At 37.5% G+C, this 22,271-nt stretch overlaps 1 protein-coding gene and 2 long non-coding RNA genes across 7 annotated transcripts in view; 2 read left to right on the forward strand and 1 right to left on the reverse strand.

The window, feature by feature from the left end:
- DNAH11 (dynein axonemal heavy chain 11) overlaps nucleotides 1–22,271 on the reverse strand; it is a 424,306-nt gene that overhangs the window by 62,514 nt on the left and 339,521 nt on the right. For 3 of the 4 annotated variants that reach the window (XM_077122193.1, XM_077122194.1, XM_077122196.1), the window contains 2 exons: nucleotides 17,798–18,033; nucleotides 16,496–16,618 (listed from right to left, as the gene is read on the reverse strand). In XM_077122193.1, coding sequence (XP_076978308.1) covers nucleotides 16,496–16,618; nucleotides 17,798–18,033 — 359 coding nt within the window. Of the gene's footprint in view, nucleotides 1–7,840; nucleotides 8,413–16,495; nucleotides 16,619–17,797; nucleotides 18,034–22,271 lie in introns of those variants that run through there. The other variant, XM_077122197.1, reaches the window with a different exon arrangement.
- Nucleotides 7,927–18,662, forward strand: LOC143650961 (uncharacterized). Of its 2 annotated transcripts, none has more exons than XR_013159765.1 (3): nucleotides 7,927–8,031; nucleotides 16,528–16,651; nucleotides 17,600–18,662. It is a non-coding gene; the product is annotated as an uncharacterized LOC143650961 (long non-coding RNA). The 2 variants fall into 2 exon arrangements; XR_013159764.1 differs by having other exon boundaries at nucleotides 7,944–8,031; nucleotides 16,525–16,651.
- Nucleotides 18,906–22,271, forward strand: part of LOC143650972 (uncharacterized) — a 32,461-nt gene continuing 29,095 nt past the window's right edge. Inside the window, exon 1 of the long non-coding RNA XR_013159766.1 lies at nucleotides 18,906–19,541. This is a non-coding gene — a long non-coding RNA (uncharacterized LOC143650972). The remainder of the gene's footprint in view (nucleotides 19,542–22,271) is intronic.

Raw genomic sequence — 22,271 nt, forward strand, 5'->3', positions numbered from 1 at the left:
CCACTGTGCCACCACTGCCTGCCCTCCCAGCACCATTTTTGAAGAGGATGTTCTGTCCCAGTTGAGTGGACTTTGCCACCTTGTCAAAATCAATTGTCTGTAATAAGAGAGTCTATTTCTGAACTCTCAGCTGGATTCCATTAGTTGGCATATTTATTTTTATGCTAGTACCATACTGTTTTGACCACTATAGCTTTGAAATATGTTTTAAAGTCAAGAAGTATGTGACTTCCAACTTAATTGTTCTTTCTCAAAATGTTTTTAGCTATTTGGGGCACCCTGTTCTTCAAAATAAATTTGGTTATTGGTTTTTCTATTTCTGCAAAGTAAGTTGTTGGTATTTTGATTGGTATTACATTGGATCTAAAGTCATTTTGGGGAAATGAGAGCACAACATATCAGAACTATGGGATGTAGCAAAGGCAGTGTTGAGAGGGAAGTATATTACTCTAAATGCCTGTATTAGGGAGACCCAGGTTTGAGTCCCAGCCCATGCACTTCACAAAAACAAAACAAACAAGTAAGCAAACAAAAAACAAACGAAAAGCAAAAAAATTAAACAAATGATTCTGTAATAACTGGATACTCACATGGAAAAAAGAATGAAATGTGATTCTTTCATACAAAAAAAATAATAAAGAAACAAATACAAACACACACAAAAATAAAAACATATATAAACAAGAAAGAAAGAAATTTAAAAAGATTAAAAATTAAAAAAAGGAGAAACAGCAAAAATGGAGGACTTAACTGCACACTTGGAGGAACTAGAAGGAAAACAGTAAACTAACTTCAAAGCAAACAGAAGGAAAGAAATAATAAAGATCAGAGCAGAAATAAATGAAAATGAGAACAAAAAACCAATAGAGAGCATAAACAAAGCCAGAAGTTGATTCTTTAAGAAAATCAATAAAACTGATGGCCTTTTAGCTAGACTGACAAAGAAAAAAAGAGAGAGGATGCAAATAAACAAACTCAGAAATGGATGGGGGGACATTACCACTGAACCCATAGAAATAAAAAACAGAATAAGAGGATACTATGAGCAACTGTATGCCAACAAACTGGACAACCTAGATGAAATGGACAATTTCCTAGAAACTCCTCAAGAACAACCAACACTGACTTGAGAAGAAATAGAGGACCTCAACAAACCAATCACAAGTAAACAGACAGAATCAGTCATCAAACCTCGAAGAAAGTAAATTCCAGGACCAGATGGCTTCACATGTAAATTCTACCAAGCATTCCATTAAGAATTAGTGCCAATCCTGCTCAAACTCCTCCAAAAAATCGGCAGGAAAGCTATCTAACTCATGCTATGAAGACAACAATCACCCCAATACCAAAGCCAGAGAAAGATATTACAAGAAAAGAAAATTAAAAGCTAATCCTTCTAATGAATATAGATGCAAAAATCCTCAAAAAAGTACTTACAGTACATTAAAAGACACACATACTGACCAAGTCTATTTTATTCCAGGTATTCAAGGGTGGTTCAACACAAGAAAATCAATTAATATAACATACTACATCAACAAATTGAAGGGGGAAAACCACATGACCATCTTGACTGATACAGATCAAGGCATTTGCCAAAATTCAGCTTCCTTTCTTTTTAAAATATTTTTATTAAGAAATTTCTACGCACATACATTCCAACTATATTATACAATCAATGGCTCACAGTATCATTGCATAGTTGGGTATTTTTCACTATGATTATTTTAGAACATTTGCATCACCCCAGAAAGAGAAATAAAAAGAAAAAAAGAACTCATACATCCTGTAATCCTTACCCTCTCATTGACCCACAGTATTTTAATCTACCCAACCTTTATCCTTTATCTTCCCCTAATATTTATTTCTTTTTATCCTTTTTTTTTTCACACATCTGTCCATACCAAGTATAAAAGGAGCACCAAACACAAGGTTTTCATAATCACAGGCACACTGGAAAAGCTTTATAGTTATATAGTCTTCTTCAAGAATCAGCTACTGGAACACAGTTCAACAGTTTCAGGTCACTTCCCTCTAGCCAGTCCCACATACTATAAACTAAAATCAGATATCCATATAATGCATAAGAATAGCCTCCAGGATAGCCTCTTGACTATGTTTGAAATCTCTTTACCACTGAGAATTTATTTGGCCTCATTTCTCTCTTCCCCCTTTTAGTCAAGAAGGTTTTCTCATTCCCATGATGTTGGGTCCTGGCTCATTTCTGGGAGTCAGGTCTAACATTGTCAGGGAGATATACACACCTGGGAGTCATGTCCTAGGTAGGAGGGAGGGCAGTGAGTTACTCTGCAAGTTGGTTTGGAGAGAGATCTAAGCAACAAAAGAGGCTTTCTTGGGGGTGACTCTTGGTCATAATTATCAGTAGGCTTAGCTTCTCCCGTGCAGGAATAAGCTTCAAAGGGGTAAGCCCCAAGATCGAGGGCTCAGCCTATTGAACTGGTTGTCCCCACTGCTTACGAGAATATCAGGAATTCCCTAGATGAGGGTGTTTAGTATTTCCTCTTTCTCCCCAGTCCCCGAAGGGACATTTTTTTATTCTTCGCCCAAATTACTCTGGGATATATCAAGGCAACACACTAACCTCTACAAACTAATTCAAGATTCCATGTAGTTATGGTGTTCAAGTAAATTGACCATTCAAGTTAGATTAGATAATATGCTACCCAAAATATAAGTTTTACACCAAATAAACATCTCTCCCTTTGGTCTCGCAAAGAGACCAAAGTCTGAAAATATGGGCCATATCATCCTTTACCCAGTATTCTGATTTCTTTAGTCTAATCCAGATCATCTTCATTCATATCTCCATACAAAGTCTAATCACTTTTTTAGCTTTTTAAACAGTTGCTAAATGGAGTAATGCTGGCTTTCATAGCTTCAGTTCAGCATTCTTTCTTGATGACAATACTTCTAAAGATAGGACTAGAAGGAAACTTCCTCAAAATGATAAAAGACATATATTAAAAACCCACAGCTAACTTTATTCTCAATGGGGAAAGACTGAAAACTTTCCCTTTAAGATCTGGAACAAGACAAAGGATACCCACTGTCACCACTGTTATTCAACACTGTGCTGGAACGTCTAGCTAGAGCAATTAGGTAAGAAAAAAGAAAAAAGGCATCCAAATTGGAAAGTGTACTGGTGGAATTTGTTGTGTACTCCAAAAATGCCATGTCTTTTAATCCTCATTCAATATTGCTGGATGGTATCTTCTTTATTGTTTCCATGGAGATATGACCCACCCAACCGTGGGTGGTAAATTTTGATTAGATGGTTTCCGTGGAGATGTGTCTCCATACATTCAAGGTGGGGTTGCTTACTAGAGCCCTTTAAGAGGGAACCATTTTGGAAAAAACTTGAGAACCTACAGAGTCCACATAGTCAGAGACCTTTAGAGATGAAGAAAATGCTTCTGGGGGACCTTCGAGAAACAAGAAACCTAGAGAGAAGGCTAGCAGATGTCACCATGTTCACCACGTGCCTTCCCACCTGAGAGAGAAACCCTGAACATCACAGGCCTTCTTGAACCAAGATCTCTTTCCCTGGATGCCTTAGATTGGACATTTTTACAGCCTTAGAACTGCAAACTTGCAACTCAATAAATTCCATTCAGGTATAATGCATTCTGGCAACTTGCAAACTAGAACAGAAAGGAAGAAGTAAAACTTTCACTGTTTGCAGATGACAAGATCCTATATGTAGAAAGTCTTGAGAAACATACAACAAAGCCACTAGAGCTAATAAATGAGTTCAGCAAAGTGGCAGGGTACATGATCAGTGCGTAAAAATCAGTAGTGTTTCTAGACACTAGCAATGAGCAATCTGAGGAGGGAATGAAGAAAAAAAACCTTCTATTCACAGTAGCAACCAAAAGAGTCAAATATCTAGGAATAAATTTAACCAAGGATGTAAAGGACCTGTACACAGAAAACTACAAAACATTGTTAAAAGAAATCAAGGAAGACCTTAAAAAGGAAGGACACAACATGTTCATGGACTGGAAAGTTAAAATAGTTAAGATGTCAAGTCTATGATTTTTTTACTGCCATTCCATCTTGATTTGAATTCATCCCACCTTTGTGGAATGTTTTAGAGAGAATAACCTTTAATGATTTCAACTTATTTTGAATTTTCCCTTTTTGTTTATGAGTTTTCACTGGGTTAAAGTTCATATTTCATAAACTTTCTGTTCTAACCACTAACTTATGTTCCCAGCTGAAAATGTTTGCACTTTAAAAATTTAAATTCAAATGAAGAACACTGAATGGACCAAGTGTACAGTTTTCATTACTGGTGTCTTATGGAGTAGGTCACTGTGGCTAGATCAGAAGCGAGATGTCTTAGTTTCCTAGAGCTCACAAACCGAGCAGCAGAAACAGAAATTTATTCTCCCACAGCTATGGGATCTAGATGTCTGAAATCAAGATGTTGGTGGAGCCACCTCCCCTCTGGAGTCTCTAGGGAAGATTCCTTCCTCACCTCTCCCAGGTTCTGGTGGCTCCTGGCAGGAAACTCCCATCTCCCCCTCCACCTTCACATGGCCTCCCCCCTGTGTGTCTTCATTTCTGTCCCTTACGAAGACACCCACCACTGGATTTAGGGTCCACCCCAGCCCAGGATGGTCTCCTTCAACTTGAGATACCTTACCTTAATTACATCTGCAAAAGCCCTGATTCCACATAAAGTCACATTCTGAGATTCCAGGTAGATATATCTTTGGAGGGATATTTTACCCACTACATAGGATAAAAAATAATATCAATTTTGAGATTTGAGTGCTGCATTTGCATATGTGGACATGAAAATCAAAGCAAGCTGCCAGGAAGATGGCAAACTTGGTTTCAAAAGTAGTGGGTGTACAGGCCTCAGTGGGAAAGCCCTTCAGAGCAGGGGTTGGCAAACTCTTTCTGTAAAGAGCCAGAGAGGCAATAGCCTAGGCTTTGTGAGCCATACAGGTGTCTGTCATATAGTCTTCTCTTGTTTTGCTTTCTTTCCTTTTCTTTTCTTTTCTTTTTTTTTTTAAGAACCCTTTCAAAATTCTTCGTAGCTCCTGGGTCCTAGCAAAGTGGGCTGTATGCGAGATGCTATTCCTGAGAACTGAACCAGTTGGTGGTATCAGTGTAGATGCTCCTCAAAGCGATCCTGGCTAATCCCTCTGGATTTCCCAATAACAGCAAGTTATGATTTGCCCATAAGTGACTATATATATAACCATGTTCCCTTGTCTAGGCTTTCAAGAAGAAAGTATGAGACTGGCCAACACAGAGCAGGGGGTTATGACAATTTTGCCTCCTGGGAACAGGTGAAAAAAACTTTTAAGGTTACATTTTTCAATTTCCCCAAATATTTTACTTAGAGCAATGCTCTACAAGATGCCACTTGAATGAGTCTGTGGCTATCTCCCACGCACACCTATAAGTACTCTGAGGCATTTGCATACTCCAGTTTGAGAACTAGAAACATGTATGCTTGAGGGACAGGTCTGATTTCTCTTTGTCAAGAAACAGTTAACTGGGGGACTCAGATTGAAGAGTAGGCTGTCTGCCTGTAAAATTGTTTTTTTACATCTTTCTCTGAAACATTATTTTATATGTTTAGATTTCCCAGGGATAGTAAATTATCTTCAATCGGAGTGTTTATGATCTATGAAAGACAAAAATTGCATAATGATTCAGTGGGTTTTATCATTGCAACTCGGTTAATTTTTGGTTAATTTCCTATCTGGGAAAATTAAACAGACTGCTAATACTCTCTCATGATTTGAAACATCCGAAAAACAACGGAGTTAACCCGAGGGGTGGGAAAAGCAAATAGAATCACTTTGTTGTTTCTGTGAAAGACATGAATTCAAAGGTTACGACTTCTAAAACACTGAAAACTGCTGTGGTCTCTAAAACTGAAGTTCAGGAATAACAGCAAGTGTGAAGAGCGACAATAAACCTTGGAGATGCCGCTACTTTCTTAAAGCTGTCGTTAGTCCCTAGCCTGTTTTCCAGCCCCACAGCCCCCACTGTCACTGAATCACACTGAGAATCAAAGTAGAAACAGAGAGCACCTGGGCAGAATCTCAGACTCTGCAGTGGAGTTACTCCCAGAAGATTTCCACACCTCCCTCCAAAGGCGTGAGCTCCTCTTCTTCCCTCTTATCATTGACTGAGAGTCGCTGGTTTGTACATGAGAAAGTGATTATGCAGTTTCAGGAATGAAATAAAATTACTTTTTCCCAGTACAAACACCCTGGTTTAATTAGCTAGGACACGGGGAGAGTCAAAAACATTCACCTAGCAGAGTTGTAATTTTAGAGCAAGAAGGGACTATAGAGATCAATCATCTAATTCCTTGTATGGCCCCAAAGAGTCTATGACTTGATGAAGGTCACACAGCTTAGTGGCAGAGCTGGGACTAGAACCTGGGTCTCTAGACTCCTGGTATAAAGTTCATTTCACTGCACCACATTGCAGGTTAATTTGCTCTGATGGCTCCAGCCTGTACGCCAAGCTTTTGTTGACCTATCTTATGACTGATCAAAAGAGGGTACTGAGAGAAGGTGGTAGATTCAGTACCAGTCAATGGCCACTGGAGAAAAAAATACAAAGACACAGTTCAAAGTCATGCCCACTGAGCTTTTGTTAGCAATTTTGTCCTTGTTTATGAAGGAGAATAAGCATTGACTATGGAAGTGCCCACCTCTAATCTAGGGGCTATAGTTTCTGATATATATAAAATGAATTATTCAATTTCTAAAGTCTTTAAAATAAATCACTGCATTTATATAAATATTTTCTATCTTATGGCTTTAAGAAAGGGAAAACAAAAGGCTTACTAGTTAGATGAATGAATTATTTTATAATAAAGACAATCTTCTGCAAATACACATTAAGCATAAATTTAGGCTTTTACATGTCAGGCCTTGTATAGAAATCAGATACACTGGAAACATCCAAATTCTTTCAAAGTTTATTCAAAACCCAACAAAAAAGTGTCCTGGAGATGAAAAGATCCCTAATTTCTACAAGCCATAGGAGGTCACTGATCTTACAGAGGATTGTTACACAAATTACATGAAAAACACTTGGAAATAATTTCTTGGTTAATTTTCCCAGCATGTTTGTAATGGACATGGGGAACCATTTCTCCCAAATATCAGGGTCACCAGAAAACCAGATTCTCTGTGAACTGGGAGAGGTAGCATTATCTGAATATTACCAAGATCAGAATCTGAAACTATAAATTATGGCCTAGTGCTCTTATTTCCAGTAGGTATATCTGTAAACCAAGTTGTCTATTTTATTTTTCGTTGAACTGCTCTCAAGTTTGACTTTAGTGATTGATGAAAATGCCATCAGCCTTAGATTATAAAAACCTAAACGAATTTCTCCAGTGATCAGATACTCTGAATACTTGGACAAACATCATCATTATTTTTTACTGCCTTTGAAAACCAAACATGAAATGCCACACATTCAATTCAGAATAAAGATTTACTATAGTGGCAAACTGGAGTCTTTACTAGGAAAAAGTGAAGTCGGACTATGTTCAAGAGATTTGCAAAACCTTTATCATGTTTCTGGGAGAAAAATTTCCCAAGAAATTGTATTATTATATTGAAGGCTCTCATGCTAAGATACTAAGGAGATCTTCCATGGTTGGTATGACAGACTCCTTCTCCAGGCCTCATCAGAGCCACTTGTCAAGGTAAAGAGACATAGTAGGTGGGCTTTAAAATAAGTAAATAATACAGTTCCACCATTTGAAGAAGAAAAAAAAAAACACAGGAATAGGGAAAAAAAATTTTCAATGGACAACTAAAAGCCTTACTGCATGTCCTGCTGTTTAAAATTAAAAGCTTCCCTATTGGACTTGTGAGTTCCAACCACTAAGGTGTCGCAAACGGCGAGAGGGGAGTTGTTACTTAGCAACCCCAGCAGGAAGGACCCTGCAAGTTGGTCAAACCCTCTTCCTGAAGAAAGGCTCTGGCTGAAAGCTGCACAGCTGGCAAGATGTTCAAGGTAAGGAAGGAAAGAAAGTCCTGAATAGAAATGAGTTAATTGTCTTGCTGCTACAAACAGTTAATATAACCAAACACATCCTTCTCATATAAAAGCAAACTGAAATTAAAAACTTAAAAAAAAAAAAGATGAGTGTTACAGGGTATCCAGCTACCGTTGTACATAAAAAGAAAATCTCAGATTTCTTTTTTGATATACATAAAACTAATATCATCCAATAACCCACGCCGAAATATTACAGATGGTGTCAAAAATAAAGAAATTCTGATTCCATGTATGTTAGCCTTTTTTTTTTTTTTCCTGGAAGATGGCCTTTTTTTTTGGAGAAAGGAAAAGAATCTAAAGATTCATTATAGCCCTGTTAGTGCTTATTTTCATATAAAGTCGAACAGCTGCTCTGTGTGTGCCTGTCCGTGTGCTCTGGGTGTTCTTCTCCTTCTGTTTTTTTTTTTTTTTTTAACTGTAAGTGAATTTAGGAATAGAAAGACTATTGGAGGTCTTTTGCAGCAATTAAACCTTATTTTGAACTGAGAATTAGGAGAGACTAGATGCTGAATACTGTTACATAAGGGCATGGAGTAATTTGAAAATAAACTATTCTTATCCATAAGGGACATAAAGTGAGAACTACATCTCTCCAGAGCTTATCTTAAAATCATAAATTTCCAGCTTAAGAGACTACATTTTACAGCAGTGTGGTTTTTAATTTAAGATGATCCCCTCTGAAATCCAACCCCAATACTAGAAAGCCTTTATTCCAATTGATTTCCAGCTGTAACACAATCTTATGGCATCACCTCTAAGAAGTGTAATAGAACAATATTTAATGAACTGGAAACTTGCTAACTGAAAATAATTCTTCTTATTAATTTAACACAAGTTTCAGGAAGCCAAGTAATTATAAAGCAAATGTCTGTAAAATACTGTCTCCGCTTCCTGTATTATTTTTTAACAACAAAAATTTATATAATACAGCTAATGTTTCTTTTGCTGACTTTTAAGTTTCCTATCTAGGGCATGCTACTTACAGATTTTTATTAACAGAATGATAATATGAATAGTAAATACAGGATGACATGTACAGTTTTTTCCTAAATATTTATGTGTTCAGAAACAAGCTGAAATACATCTTTCAGTAAGGTTACTTTGATTTAAAGTTCAGAAATTGCTTCAATAATACTTAGGAGGGATCTGAAAGATTAAATTGATAGAATTTTATGAAGATGCTTCACGGATCAGCAACTTTTCTAATATGTAAGCTAGTAAACTTGCTTTCGAAAAAGTACACGCTGATAAATCTTCCCAGATATGTTTTCTGTCGATCGACATGGTAAGAATGTATTTTATTTAAAATTAGGATTGTCTGGAGTTTGGCGGATTTAATTATTTGTAATTATCCAGCTGTTGTCAGGCTGTGGCCATTTCCTGACAGCAATCTAGAATGTGGGTCAGGTTCAACTGTATATCTTCTCAAACTCAGATTTAATGTTCTATTGACGAAACCATTACTAGAACCAAATTAAAGTCTGGGCTGATGTATTGGGCCACAGGGAGCTGTCAGACATGAAAGGAGCAATTAGTATTCATTACTTCATACTCCACAACATTCCAATTATTAATGAACTTCAACTTTTGGACCATGCTATATCTATCACAAACAACTTCTCAAACATTCACTAATAGGAAGAATAAACTCTATTGGATAAAAAATTATCCCCCCAAACAAACAGAACTCACATAAGCAAAACCACTCTTAACAGCTGAGAACTTTCTGCGGGATATGACCTTCTCACAGGAGTATGGAGCTGTTCTCTCACCTGCATTTGAGGAACATGAGAGAGCAGAGACATTCTGGGGGAATATACCAGCGTGCAATCCCTGTGGGTGCTTTCTCCTCTTTTTCTTCAAGTTCTTCTCAATGCTATCTAGTCTTTACGATATAGAGGAAATAAATTTATAATTCCTACAACGTAATCTGATAGATATTACAACATAGACATAGAAAGATAGAAGGAGATATAAAACTCAGGTCAAACTCATTGTTTGGCAGGAATATGAATTATTTTTCTTTCTTTAATGCATGAATAAAAATTGGGAGAAAACAACACAAAATGAAATCACTGGGGAAATGTCAAGGTGGCTGTGTTCAATAACAGACATCCCGGTTTGCGCGGTTACAGGAACATCCTGACTTTATGTTGGTAACATCCCAAATTAATCTCTATGTTTGTAAATTTTTTAATAGACCTTCCTTGTTCTGATTTCCACAACTTTTTTTTTTAATAAAACAAGAACTAATAAAGAAAATTCGGGGCAATGATTACTTTGGGAGAGGAGGCAGAATGGGAAAAGGCCAGAGTGTCCATGTGGCCTCTAGAATATTGAACTAGAATAACTTTCCAGTTCAGAATTTGAGTGGGTGGATTCATGTGTGTTTACTTTATTATGTTTTATAACTTTTAATTTTTATATATATTAAATAATGAAATATAAACCAACCCTTATGGATATAACAGATTCCCCTCCTCTCCATGCCCTCTACCTGTTCCTTCTGCTAACAGGCTTCCTGGCTCATCCATCGGGCGTTCACACTGACCATAAACTCTCATTTAGCATTTGGTTCACGCTTCCAATCACCCACATAATGGACTTCTTAATGGCTAAAGTTTCAAGGAAAATACTATTTATTAAGCACCTTATATGTGATATTTATATACATTTTTCCCTTACCAGACAAGAAAAGATAAACACAGAAAAGCATGATAAATAAACTTATCCAAGCTCATGCAACTAGAGTATAGCAGACTGTGATGTGAATCAAGTTTCATCTTACTGCTTCTACCCTCATTCTAGCTTTCTAACAATGATAAACTAGTACACATGCCCACTTCGAAGTCTTAAAAGCCTCTCTTGAAAACACACGTAAAGCTGGTTCAAGGCACCACACTGAACTTTGCATTTACCTTCCTTCTCATCCCAAATCCTACAGAGATGACAGAAAGCAGCATGCTCGAAAAAAGAATGAACTCAGTCAGGTTGGAAAACAAGAAATAATACTTGGATGAAAAGAGAAAAATTTGATGAAGGAAAGAAAGTGATGGGAAAATTAAAGCAAAAGTTAAAAATTAGCAATTCATGGTAAGAGCTAAGTCGCTGAGAAGCACATCCTTATTAACAATCAAAGAAATATAAAATAAAGCAGCAATGAAATAATGATTCTATTATTTGTTGAATCTGTTGCTCTTGCTCATGGTGCCATGTTTCTTTGTTTTACGTTTTTTGATTCATGTGCCATGAAATTTTATTTTTGGCCCTTTTCTAAGGTCTAGATTTATGTGCATTTCTCCAGAGAGGGTTTTCTGTTTGCTTTTGCCAAGTGCACTGGGGCATAATAAACTTAACACCAATTAAAAGTAAGTCATTGACTTAAGGTTTTATAGCACATAAGTGGGTGGGCCACAGTGGCTTAGCAGGCAGAGTTTTCGTCTGCCATGCCTAAGACCCAGATTCGATTCCCGGTGCCTGCCCATACATAAGTAGCAAAAATTCATCCTGCACACCAATAAGAGGGTTGGTTTCTCATTAGAAATTCTCAAGAGAATTTTTTCCACTTCTTTCAAGTACCAAAGTAGAGAAAGGGGTTTATTTGCTGCAAGGTTGGGTTTGTTTATATGTTATAAATAAATTCCACCCTTAAATAAAAGGTGTAGCCACTTGGGGCTCTGGCTTTATATCGGAATCTTGTAGCAGACTTTACACAATTGAATAGGCCAGAGGCTGAGTCTTCCACCCTCTGAGCTTTGTATATCCATCGAAAAGGAAACCTAAGGCCATCAGGTTTTCCTGGTCTTCAGGTCTTCAGGAAGACCAACTTTGGTGTTTCTTTGCCTCTTTGAGATTGTGCTTTTTAGTTCCCTTTTATTGCCAGCTCAGTGACACATTTAAGTACGTGTTTATAATGTTTTAGCTAATATATTTAGTTATTTTTTATTATTCACATGCTCAATCTTCCATAGTGCCAGGAATAAGAGTCTATTTTTGGTGTTTTATTTTTATTAAAGTTAAGCATCCTTTTAAAAGCATGTAGTATGTGGCTCTTATCCTTAGGGAATTTATAATCCAGTTGAGGATAAAGAATGAAAAAAAAAAGATTTAGATAGTTGTAAGAGGAACAAATAACAAAATAATGCAGCAGAGAAACACTCTGTCTAAGAGGCACTGAATATGAAAATTTCCCTATTTAAATGCATTTGGGATTTGTGGAAAGAAATACATATAGTACATCATAGGAGGGGGATTGTGTGAAGAAAACCGAGGGAAAGGGAAGGAAGAATTAGATTAACAATTGGCACACATAGTAACTACATTGGAAGATAGTATAGTCTATTAATGACATTTATTTGGAAAACATGGTTAAGAAAAAAAGTTTCCACATTTAGACTTCATACAGTCACAGGGCATCTGAGAAGACAATACCTAAGGTCTTTCTGTGCCCCTTTCTCTCATCTGTGAGGCCACAGCTCCCTCTGCTCTTCTGATTGTATTGAGTCTCCCTAAGCACCGGCCTCCATCATGATGACCTCCTTCCCTTTCTATGCAGATTCTCCAACTCACATGTGTCAGCTTATTAAGTTCCACACTCACATGTGCAACTGCCTCTTATTCAGCTTTTGGAAATAAGTGTTACAGAAACATCTCAATCTGTCAATGCCTAATACTCTCCTTCCTATATCATCTCTCTTCATAAATGGTCCCAACATTTCACCAAATCCTGATGGCAGATGACAGACTCATCCTCAATCCTTCCTTTTTCCCCAGCAACTATATCCATTTAGTGACCATGCATTGCTGCTCTTAACTACTTGATATCTCTTTTATTTGCCCTCTCCAAACTCTCTCTAATCGCCACTGCCTTAAGTCAGAATCATATCATCACTTAGATGGATTACTGCCACTGTGCACTAAATGGACTCTGGTTCCAGGTCCATGCCCCTTCAATCAATACGTTACACTGCCAAGTGTATCATCTTTCAGAACCACAAATCTGATCACGTTACTCCAAGAGTCTTTAAAAGTTTTTATTACTTTTTCCACGACTACTTTTTCCACCGACTTACACTTGTGTTTCTCAAGTGAAAAAATGGAAACACCAGATTTCTTACTCCAGGATGACACATCTTTTAGTAAAAAGCCATTGCTGCCATGTTCCGGGCCTGACTACCTCTCCATTCGCATCTCTCCCAATCCACATTTCACTCTCTTTCTTCCTAACACACATCTTCACCTCCTTAGATTCTGTTTCCAGTTCCTCAAACCTGTTGGGCTGTTTCAAATAACTTTGCCTTTGGTATGAGATCTCTTTGTCTAGGATTCTCTTTCCCCACCTGTCTACCTGACCAATGCCTATTCATCTTTCAGGTTTATATTAAATGGAAATGTAAATCAAATGTAATTTTTCCAATAAAGCCTTTTTAGGTCTCCACTATGGAAATGACCACTCCCTGCTATATATACTGGTATCACCACACCAGTGGCATTGTACTGCGTTTATTGTTTATCGTTTGTCCTCCCTTTAAGAAAAGGGTCTGTACCTTATTGCATTTCAAATTTCTAGTCCCCAGTACAGCACCTAGCATGTAGTAGAGCACAGCAAAGGGTTGTTTAATGACGGACAGCATAATTTTTATGGCCGCCATGAGGTCTCCCGATGTCTGGGTTAAGATACTCTAAACATATCTGCACGAGAGAGGCAAGTAAGAACAGCTCTGGATCCTAGAATGAGCTGGGACTCAGCATCAAGGGATTGAGAAAACCTTCTCGACCATCAGGGAGAGGAGAGAAATGAGACAAAATAAAGTGTCAAAGGCTGCGAGATTCCAAACAGAGTCCAGAGGTTATCCTGGAGGTTATTCTTATGCATTAAGTAGATATCACCTTGTTAATCAAGATGTAGTGGAGAGGCTGGAGGGAACTGCCTGAAACTACAGAGCTGTGTTCCAGCAGCCATGTTTCTTGAGGATGATTGTATAATGATATAGCTTTCACAATGTGACTGTGTGATTGTGAAAACCTTGTGTCTGATGCTCCTTTTATCTACCTTATTGACAGATGGGTAAAACATGGATAAAAATAAATAAATAATAGGGGGAATAAATGTTAAAATAAATTTATTAGATTGAAATGCTAGTGATCAATGAAAGGGAGGGGTAAGGGATATAGTATGTATGAGATTCTTTCTTTTTATTTCTTTTTCTGAGTTGATGCAAATGTTCTAGGAAATGATCATGGGGATGAATACACAACTATGTGATGATATTGTGAGTTATTGATTATATATCAAGCATGAAATGATCATATGGTAAGAATGTTTGTGTTTGTATGTTGTTATGTTTAATAAATAAATAAACAAAATAAAAATAAATAAAAAAGATTATGCACTGAAATGATTAGCAAGTAACAATTGTGTGTAGTTACCAGCAATTTGAGGCAGACATGAATGAACAAGAATGCCTGGAGGATGATACTGATTGAAAAACATTTCAACATATCCACAGTCCAGTCCAGATACCATGGTATTATATAGTGTAAAATGATTGCTCAGTGATATTTCCATTTATTTTACTTATAGTAATAATTTTTTTTCTATCTCTAAAAAAAAAAAAAAGAACAGATCTGGAGATAGAGATCTGAAATTTACCCTCATATAAGTGGTTATTCCCAAACAATTTAAGTGTTTAAAAACAAGGACTGTTGAGGTGGTAAGTGCATACAATCAACACCATTTGTTTTATTGTTACAGATCATTTTGCTTTGCCTTGGCCTTTTAAAAAAATGCTGTAATTATATGATCAGTTTTTAAAAATCAAACAGAGAATACATAATCAAGAAATATTATTTCAGAATAAATGGCTTTGGCCTAATAATTTGTAATTGAAATCTGATGTTCTTATGCAAAATAATTTAAGCTTCCGAAATCAAAAACCTCTAGAATGCCCACTGATACTTAAATATGTCAATACTGGAGAAAAACCATAGCTTAAATTTATCAGTCTCTAGAAATTTCAGATTATGTCAAAAACAAGGAAATATAATGTAGAGTCATCAAATCTTTTATACCAAAATTATGTTACTGGAAGTCTAAGTTAAAGCTCAGAGAATACGCATTTCATGGACAAAAATTTCAAGTCTTCATAATAGAGTTAGAACCTTAATAACAAGGATTTAACTTTAGTGGCATTCAAGATTTTGCACCATATTTTTAACACATCAAGCACAGCTACAATTATATTTATCTTACAGTTTGTCAAATGGCTTATTAGATGGTTCTAAATGCATGTCTGGGTAAATTTTGGTTTATTAAACAATTATAAGTTGTCAGTCATTCTAAACAGATTTACTTGGTGGGCTTTATAATAAACACTATACTAATCAGTTAGAGACTATTTAAAATAGAAATTAGGCACCCCCAAGTAAGCCTATTTTCACTTAAAAATGACAAAGATAATATAGTGATAAAAAAGAAGACAGATACTTTAGAGGCAGGGAGTGGGAGTCATGGAAGAAGGGGGTTGTGGAGAAGTTCTAAGATTATATCTCTGTGAAGAAAAAAAACAGTTACAAAGGAGAAGGAAATCCAGTAAAATTATGACTCTACTGAAAGATGGTTTCTTGAATAAAGAGGCAAAAGAGAGCCTCTGGAATGTCACAGACTCCCCTCGACCTACGCAGGCGTCATTAGAGACATAATTGCTGGGTCTGACCTTTCACACACATAGAAAAATGACAGAATGGCTCCTTGTTGGTGGCTACAACGCCCCTGGGAGAATGTTCTAGAGACTGTGTGTCCTGGGGCAATGGCAGCCTTTGGAGAGCCACAGCTTTCTCACCTTGGGGCTACCACTTATGGTTTGGGGATGATTTTAGGGTCCACTAATGAACTCTTTCCATTTGAATGTTTACATGTGATTGAATGTTTTTTTTAAAAAAAATGGAACTAGCACAAAAACCTATGATTTTGTGGAGTGTTACCTGATATGAGGCTAAGCTGAAAAAACCTAATATCAGATTTAAAATAGACTTAGAGAATAATATGAAGCAAATAATGGTATAAATGATCTACAAGTAAGGCAAAACTATTAATAGTGCTTTGCAAATTACTATTAAAAGTTAGGGAAAGATCAGTGTAAACTAATAAAGGGGAAACTACTCTCAGCAGTTTAGTGACAAATGAATTTTTTTTGGGTCACAAGTCAGGAACCTAAGGCCATGAGAGACAAATGGCCTGAGAGTCTGGACTATGTTGAGGTTATTTTGGTCTGGGAATGGGGTGCCATGGATCGGAAAGTCAGAAAAGACATTAAGAAGATTCCTAATAGATTGTGTTTGATGATGAGGCTGAGAAATAGATGCTGATGATGAAGCTCATATTTAGCACAAAATATGTTAAAAATTCAAGAATACTTACTTTCCTTTTTTAATTGTGTTCCTTCCAAGCAGTGGATCAAGGACTGGATCTATCTTTTCATCAAGGTTTTCAATTAAAATGACGTCTCCGAAGGCCAAGGCAGTTTCAATGGCATTCAAAAACCTTAAAATTCAATTCACATGGAGATAATAAAATGTAAGTAAGCATAGGAAAAATGCTCAAAATTCTTTACCCGATTAAATTAAATTTCATTTTTATGTAGATATTTTAAATGGAACATACTAACTTAGTGAAGACTATTTCGTAGTAATAGTCTCCTTCAACAGATTATACAGAAATCAAAAGATCTGATTTTGAGATAAATTTTATGGTCATATTTACCAAGTGAAATTCAATAGTGTGAACTAATAAACCTACATTTAAACTGGTTACTTTTGATAATAATCACGGTTGAAATAAATGTAACTAATTGAAATATCATAAATTTAAATTCACTCAGTGGGCTCCTTTTTAAATACAAAACATTTTTCAAATTATATAAAATGCCTGTGCTCCTATCTACCTTTCAGATTCAGTTATATAAAATGGTTAAATATCATGCTATTTCATTCCTATTCTCCAAAAATGTCTCTTTCCCCAAAAATACTTTTCTCCATCTCTTCAAATAAACAAAGACTTATTTTATTTTATGTGTGAAAAGATGATGTGGGGACAAATTAAATATCAGCTGCTCTAAAATAATTCATTCAGTGTTAACTGAATACCAATGACATGAAAAACAGCTGTCTACTTCTCAGACAGTATTGTCAGGAGGACCCAGTGACAGAAAATCTCAGAGCAGATTCAGTTCCCAAAGGTGACATGCAAAATTTGACTAAGAAATTAAATTATCTTCAAACATTCAATGTTGTGTCTTGCATCCACATTAGGACCCTACTGAAGGCTAGAAAATATTTAGGCAGTTGTCTATAACATCATTAAGCATGTCAGGGCAGTTGACAATACTTGTGTTACCATAAGTAAGTCAAACACTTTAAAGAAGGAATCTAATATATCATATTTCCAGCATTTGCCTTAAAAATTTACACATTTTACTTCTCGGATGCAGGGTTTCTTCTAAATTTCAAACTAATTTCTTTACAGGTAACTGGAAGCTGCCCAGCATAAAAGCTCCCTCAGCAAAGACACTTTAGAGGACACATAAACAGGCAGATGAACAACTAGAACCACACTGCATTATTTCAAAGCGGTCGAGAGGTCTAACTCATGCCAAAGTTTTCTAAAAGTAAGAAGCACTTCAAAGCAGCTAAACGAAAAGCCAGGCCTTCAGATTTCACATACCCTTTCTGGCCCAGATGTGTGACTTTAAGGTCAGGTCCATACTTATTCTTGATCCACTTAATTCCCTGCTGCTGGGGATCTATCATGAGCGGCCAGCGCTCGCAGTGTGTCAGGATAGTGGCGTTTTCAGTTGACATCCTGTCACTGGGCAGTCCTTCCATACTCCACGTAGCAATTGTAGCATCATCCGTCAACATGGCAATCGAGTCCAGCCTTTCGGTTATTGGAATGGAAACCTTTCAGATCAGAGTGGAAAGCAATAAACTAGCAGTCTTACAGAGGAATAAAAATCAGCATGACAAATAAGAAAACAAGAGGCCAAAACCAAGAGCAAGTGCCTCCAGGGGAACAAAAGCAAAATCCCTGTGGCTTCTCAGAAGTCTAATAAACTGCCCCTGTGAAATAAAATTTGACCTGCTAAGCCCTGAGTTTACCTCTTGGGATTTTGTCAACCTGTGGTATTCAGCATCTGGTTTATTAACTGCATCTACGTGGCTTCAAACGAAAAGGCCTTTGCCCTACACACACATCCACTGTGATACCAATTAGAACAGAACGAATAACAAACAGAACGAATAACCACCAGGATGAACGGCTCCTCGTAAGCAAGGCTAAAATCCAGAACCCCGTGCAGGCATTTCATGTTCTACTACAGGCCACAGCTACAAAGAGATGACTTCTCTTTCTGGGAAGGCTTCATCAGCTTTCTCCAACAGCTTTCCAATTGTGCCAAGGAATTTAGATTGTAACCTCTAATCTGCGAATTGCCTACACTGTGATGGTAGAAAATAACACCGAAAATTGGTGAGATGCCTCCTTTTAAAGAGAGAGAGAGAGAGAAAAGAAACGTCTTTTAAAGAATATGGATCACGGGCGGGCCGCGGTGGCTCAGTGGGCAAGAGTGCTTGCCTGCCATGCCGGAGGACCCCGGTTCGATTCCCGGCCCCAGCCCATGTAAAAAACAAACAAACAAACAAAATATAATAAAACAAGAAAATGTTTAAAGATGTTTCCCTTTCTTCCTCCCTTCCTTCCTTCCATCCTTCCTTCCTTCTCTCTGTCTTTCCTTCCCTTCCTCCCTCTCTCTTAAAAAAAAAAAAAAAAAGAATATGGATCACACTTCACAAATATTGACTGACTTTACTAAAAATTAAGCAAGATTGTGGAAAGGAACTAATAAGGTCACTCCTTCAGTTGTCAGACACTGGACCAGCATCTACTGAGTATCCCCTACACGTGAAACAATGCAGGCACCGAAATATCACAAGCTTTGCAGACATCAGAATGAGTGAGATGAATAAAGAGCCAGTCCTGGAAGCTGGTAGTGGGGCTCCCGTGGATCATGTCTCCAGGAGAGAGGACAGTGGGAACGGGTTAGGGAAGTTTGTGCAGCAGCAGGACTTTGGTTTATTGTTTGGCCAAAGGATGCTGGCAAGATTCCCAGGGTAAAACTGGGATGCAATTTGCTGTAAATATAGGGAAAGTACCAGGAGATTCCTACTGTCCCTGATGACAACATGATCTAAGAACTTTATCTCCTAACCCTGTAACCAACAGGCTTTGGTCTCTGACTTGATACACAGATTACTTAAAGACAGAAGCGGTGTAGTATTGTTTTGAAAAGCATCCTCCCATTGGCAAGGAATATGTGGCCTTCATTTCCCATCTTTTATCTAATTCCACAGCTTAAAACAATGCTTGGAATAACTTTAATTCCTGAAGCTAACAGGAGTAAAAGAAGAAGGTATACCAATAGATTTGTGTCCTGATTCAACTGTTGAATTCTTTGAGCCCCTACTCTATGTTGGGGATCAAAGAGGATACCAGCTTTTTTTTCTGTTCAGTTTTATCTAGAAGGGAAAAGTAAAGCAGGTAACCCATTTGAATAATATCAAAAATATTAGGAATATTTTAGACTTAAATTTTTAGGGAAAAAAAAGAATTTTTGTTTAGTACTGTGTTCAAATAAATTTTAAACTAGGTTTAGGCTGAAGAAAATAAAGACCATTTTAGAAGTATCTTTTTTCTAATTCACTGTTCAGAATTCCTCCAAGGAAACTGTAGGGAGGAAAATGAGTTTGGAAAGCAGGTACAAAGAGGGAGTCCTTTTAGTCCAAAATCAGCTTCTAAAGCTGGCACTGAAGGCACCACCTCATTGCCATCTTGAGCGACGCCGAATGTGTGAGTTGGGATGCTTCTACCAAATGGAGCAAGAAATAAGAGACACTTTACTAGACAGAAAAGAAAAGGCTGGCAGCACAAACCATGAGCTAAGTACAACTCATCCTAATACTAAAAGAATATCAGAATGCTCTGAAGACCGACCAAGTGGCATATTCCTAAGGAAAAAGGGAACTTCTTCAAGAGGTAATAATCGGGGTGGGCCGCGGTGGCTCAGCAAGCAGAATTCTTGCCTGCCATGCTGGAGACCCGGGTTCAATTCCCAGTGCCTGCCCAAGCAAAAAAAAAAAAGAGGTAATAATCCCAGTTTCTCTTAATATAGTGGTAACAGAGCAACTAGTATTTATATAAGGCTTTGAATATTTAAAATTTTATTCATTCTTCCAATTTTCACATTTAACTCTTACAAGAGTTTGGCAAAGGAGAGGTTTCCATTTTATTGCCTGGGGTGCTAAGGCTCAGAAAGGTTAGCACCGTGAATTACTCTGCGAATCCGCTCTGTCTAGATATTGCTAGGTCAGAAGAATGGTGGAGAGCAAATGCCATTTGCCCTTCAACTTTTCCATACCTCTGTCCACCCGGCATGGATGGCAACAATCTTGGATCAGGTTTAATCTGAGCGCCTTGCCTGGTCCTATCCAGTCCGTTCCCTCTATGCTATTCAGTTTCCTTCTCACTCTACCTCCCGAACTCAGGTCCCCACTCGTATACTTTCTGACCACCCTTTTCAAAGACTTTCTAGTATCCTTGTCCTGTTTGGACCAAATTCTCTCACTTCCTCTACCTGATAAAACACAGCCGGGCTTTTCTTCTAGCATGGTGGATCTCAACCCTGACTCCAAATTAAAATCATATGGGAATTTTCAAAAGATGCCAATCTAGAGATTCAGATTCAACTGCCATTGATAAGTTTTAAAAGTTCTCTGCCAGGCGGGCCACAGTGGCTCAGTGGCACAGTTCTCACCTGCCATGTCAGAGACCCAGGTTCGATTCCTGGTGCCTGTCCATGCCAAAAAAAAAAGTTATTTCCCACTTTATTTAACATGAGGTTGGAGTGTAAGAACCATTGATTGCCCTAGAGTCTCTTTTCCTTGAGAGCTTCCTCCATTGGAGTCAGTTCATTTTCTTAACACTTCCATTACTGAAAGCCGGCTGTGAAGTTGTCATTCTTCCTACTTCCCTGAAGACCACTGTGCTATATCTTTGAGTAAAATGCTGTGTTGGAGACCCAAGGAGTCTAGCCATGCAGTATCTATGTATATTATCCCATTAAGGATGTAACTATTGCTCCTTTTTGCCTTACCAGGTTTTGCTATCAATCTCAGACAACCTTAAAATCTATGCAGATGGCCAGTTCACTCCCAGCCTTGACCTCCATGTCAAAGCTCTGTTTCCTTTCTACTCTAGCATCCTGGGAGGGAGGAGGAGAATGAGCAGGAACTATCAGAATCACCTGGGAAGTTTATGCAAAATCTACATCCCTGGCTTCCTCTACCCACCTCCTATTCCACCACACGCCCAGTGATGTTGATGTGTCTTTGATGGGATATTATAGTATGTCCTCCATTAGATGTGAAATGCTACCCCAGATCTTTTAATAATCTAAAGCTATTTTATCACTGAAATAGAAATTTTCAAAACCCAAATTCTTTGACTATGATTTTCCATATCTCTTTCACATCTTTAAACATAATACTTACTCTAACTGATCGCATTAAGGCATCTAATCCTTTGCCCTGTCATATTTTTAATCACTAATTTCTGGCTACACTGATTTCTCTATCCAGCCTATACCATACCTTCCATTCCTTAATTCTTGTTCTGCCAGTCCCATCATTTTCTCTGTCTCTTTCTCCTGAAGACTCATCTGCCTGTGCCCTGGTTAGATACAAGGTCTTCTGTCCTCTCTTTTTACTCTCAGATCTTGAGTATGGCTGATGAAAATATTTTTACAATGACTGCTTATCTCTACAAATTTATCTTTTCCAAATTCAGCTTGGGTTTCTTAAAGCTGTTTGGCAGCACTTGCCACCTATTCTCCTATTGTCCTCAGTGGCTACTTTTTATGTTTTCCCCACTCCCCTTAAATGTACTCTCTTAATTCCTACTTTCTTGTCTTTGACCAACTGGCACTGCGTTTTTCTACTTCTCTGAGAGAAGAGAGACCTTCAGGGGCAACTGAAGCAAGTTTCTTTCTGCCCATCAATATTTGTGCCTATGTCCACCATTGTGCCCTTTTCTCTTGCCTGAGTTGAAGGGGTCTTGCTTCTCCTACCCAAGGTTCATTGCCTGT

Source organism: Tamandua tetradactyla, chromosome 1 (genome assembly GCF_023851605.1).
Source record: "Tamandua tetradactyla isolate mTamTet1 chromosome 1, mTamTet1.pri, whole genome shotgun sequence".
In the NCBI taxonomy this organism is placed as follows: domain Eukaryota; kingdom Metazoa; phylum Chordata; class Mammalia; order Pilosa; family Myrmecophagidae; genus Tamandua; species Tamandua tetradactyla.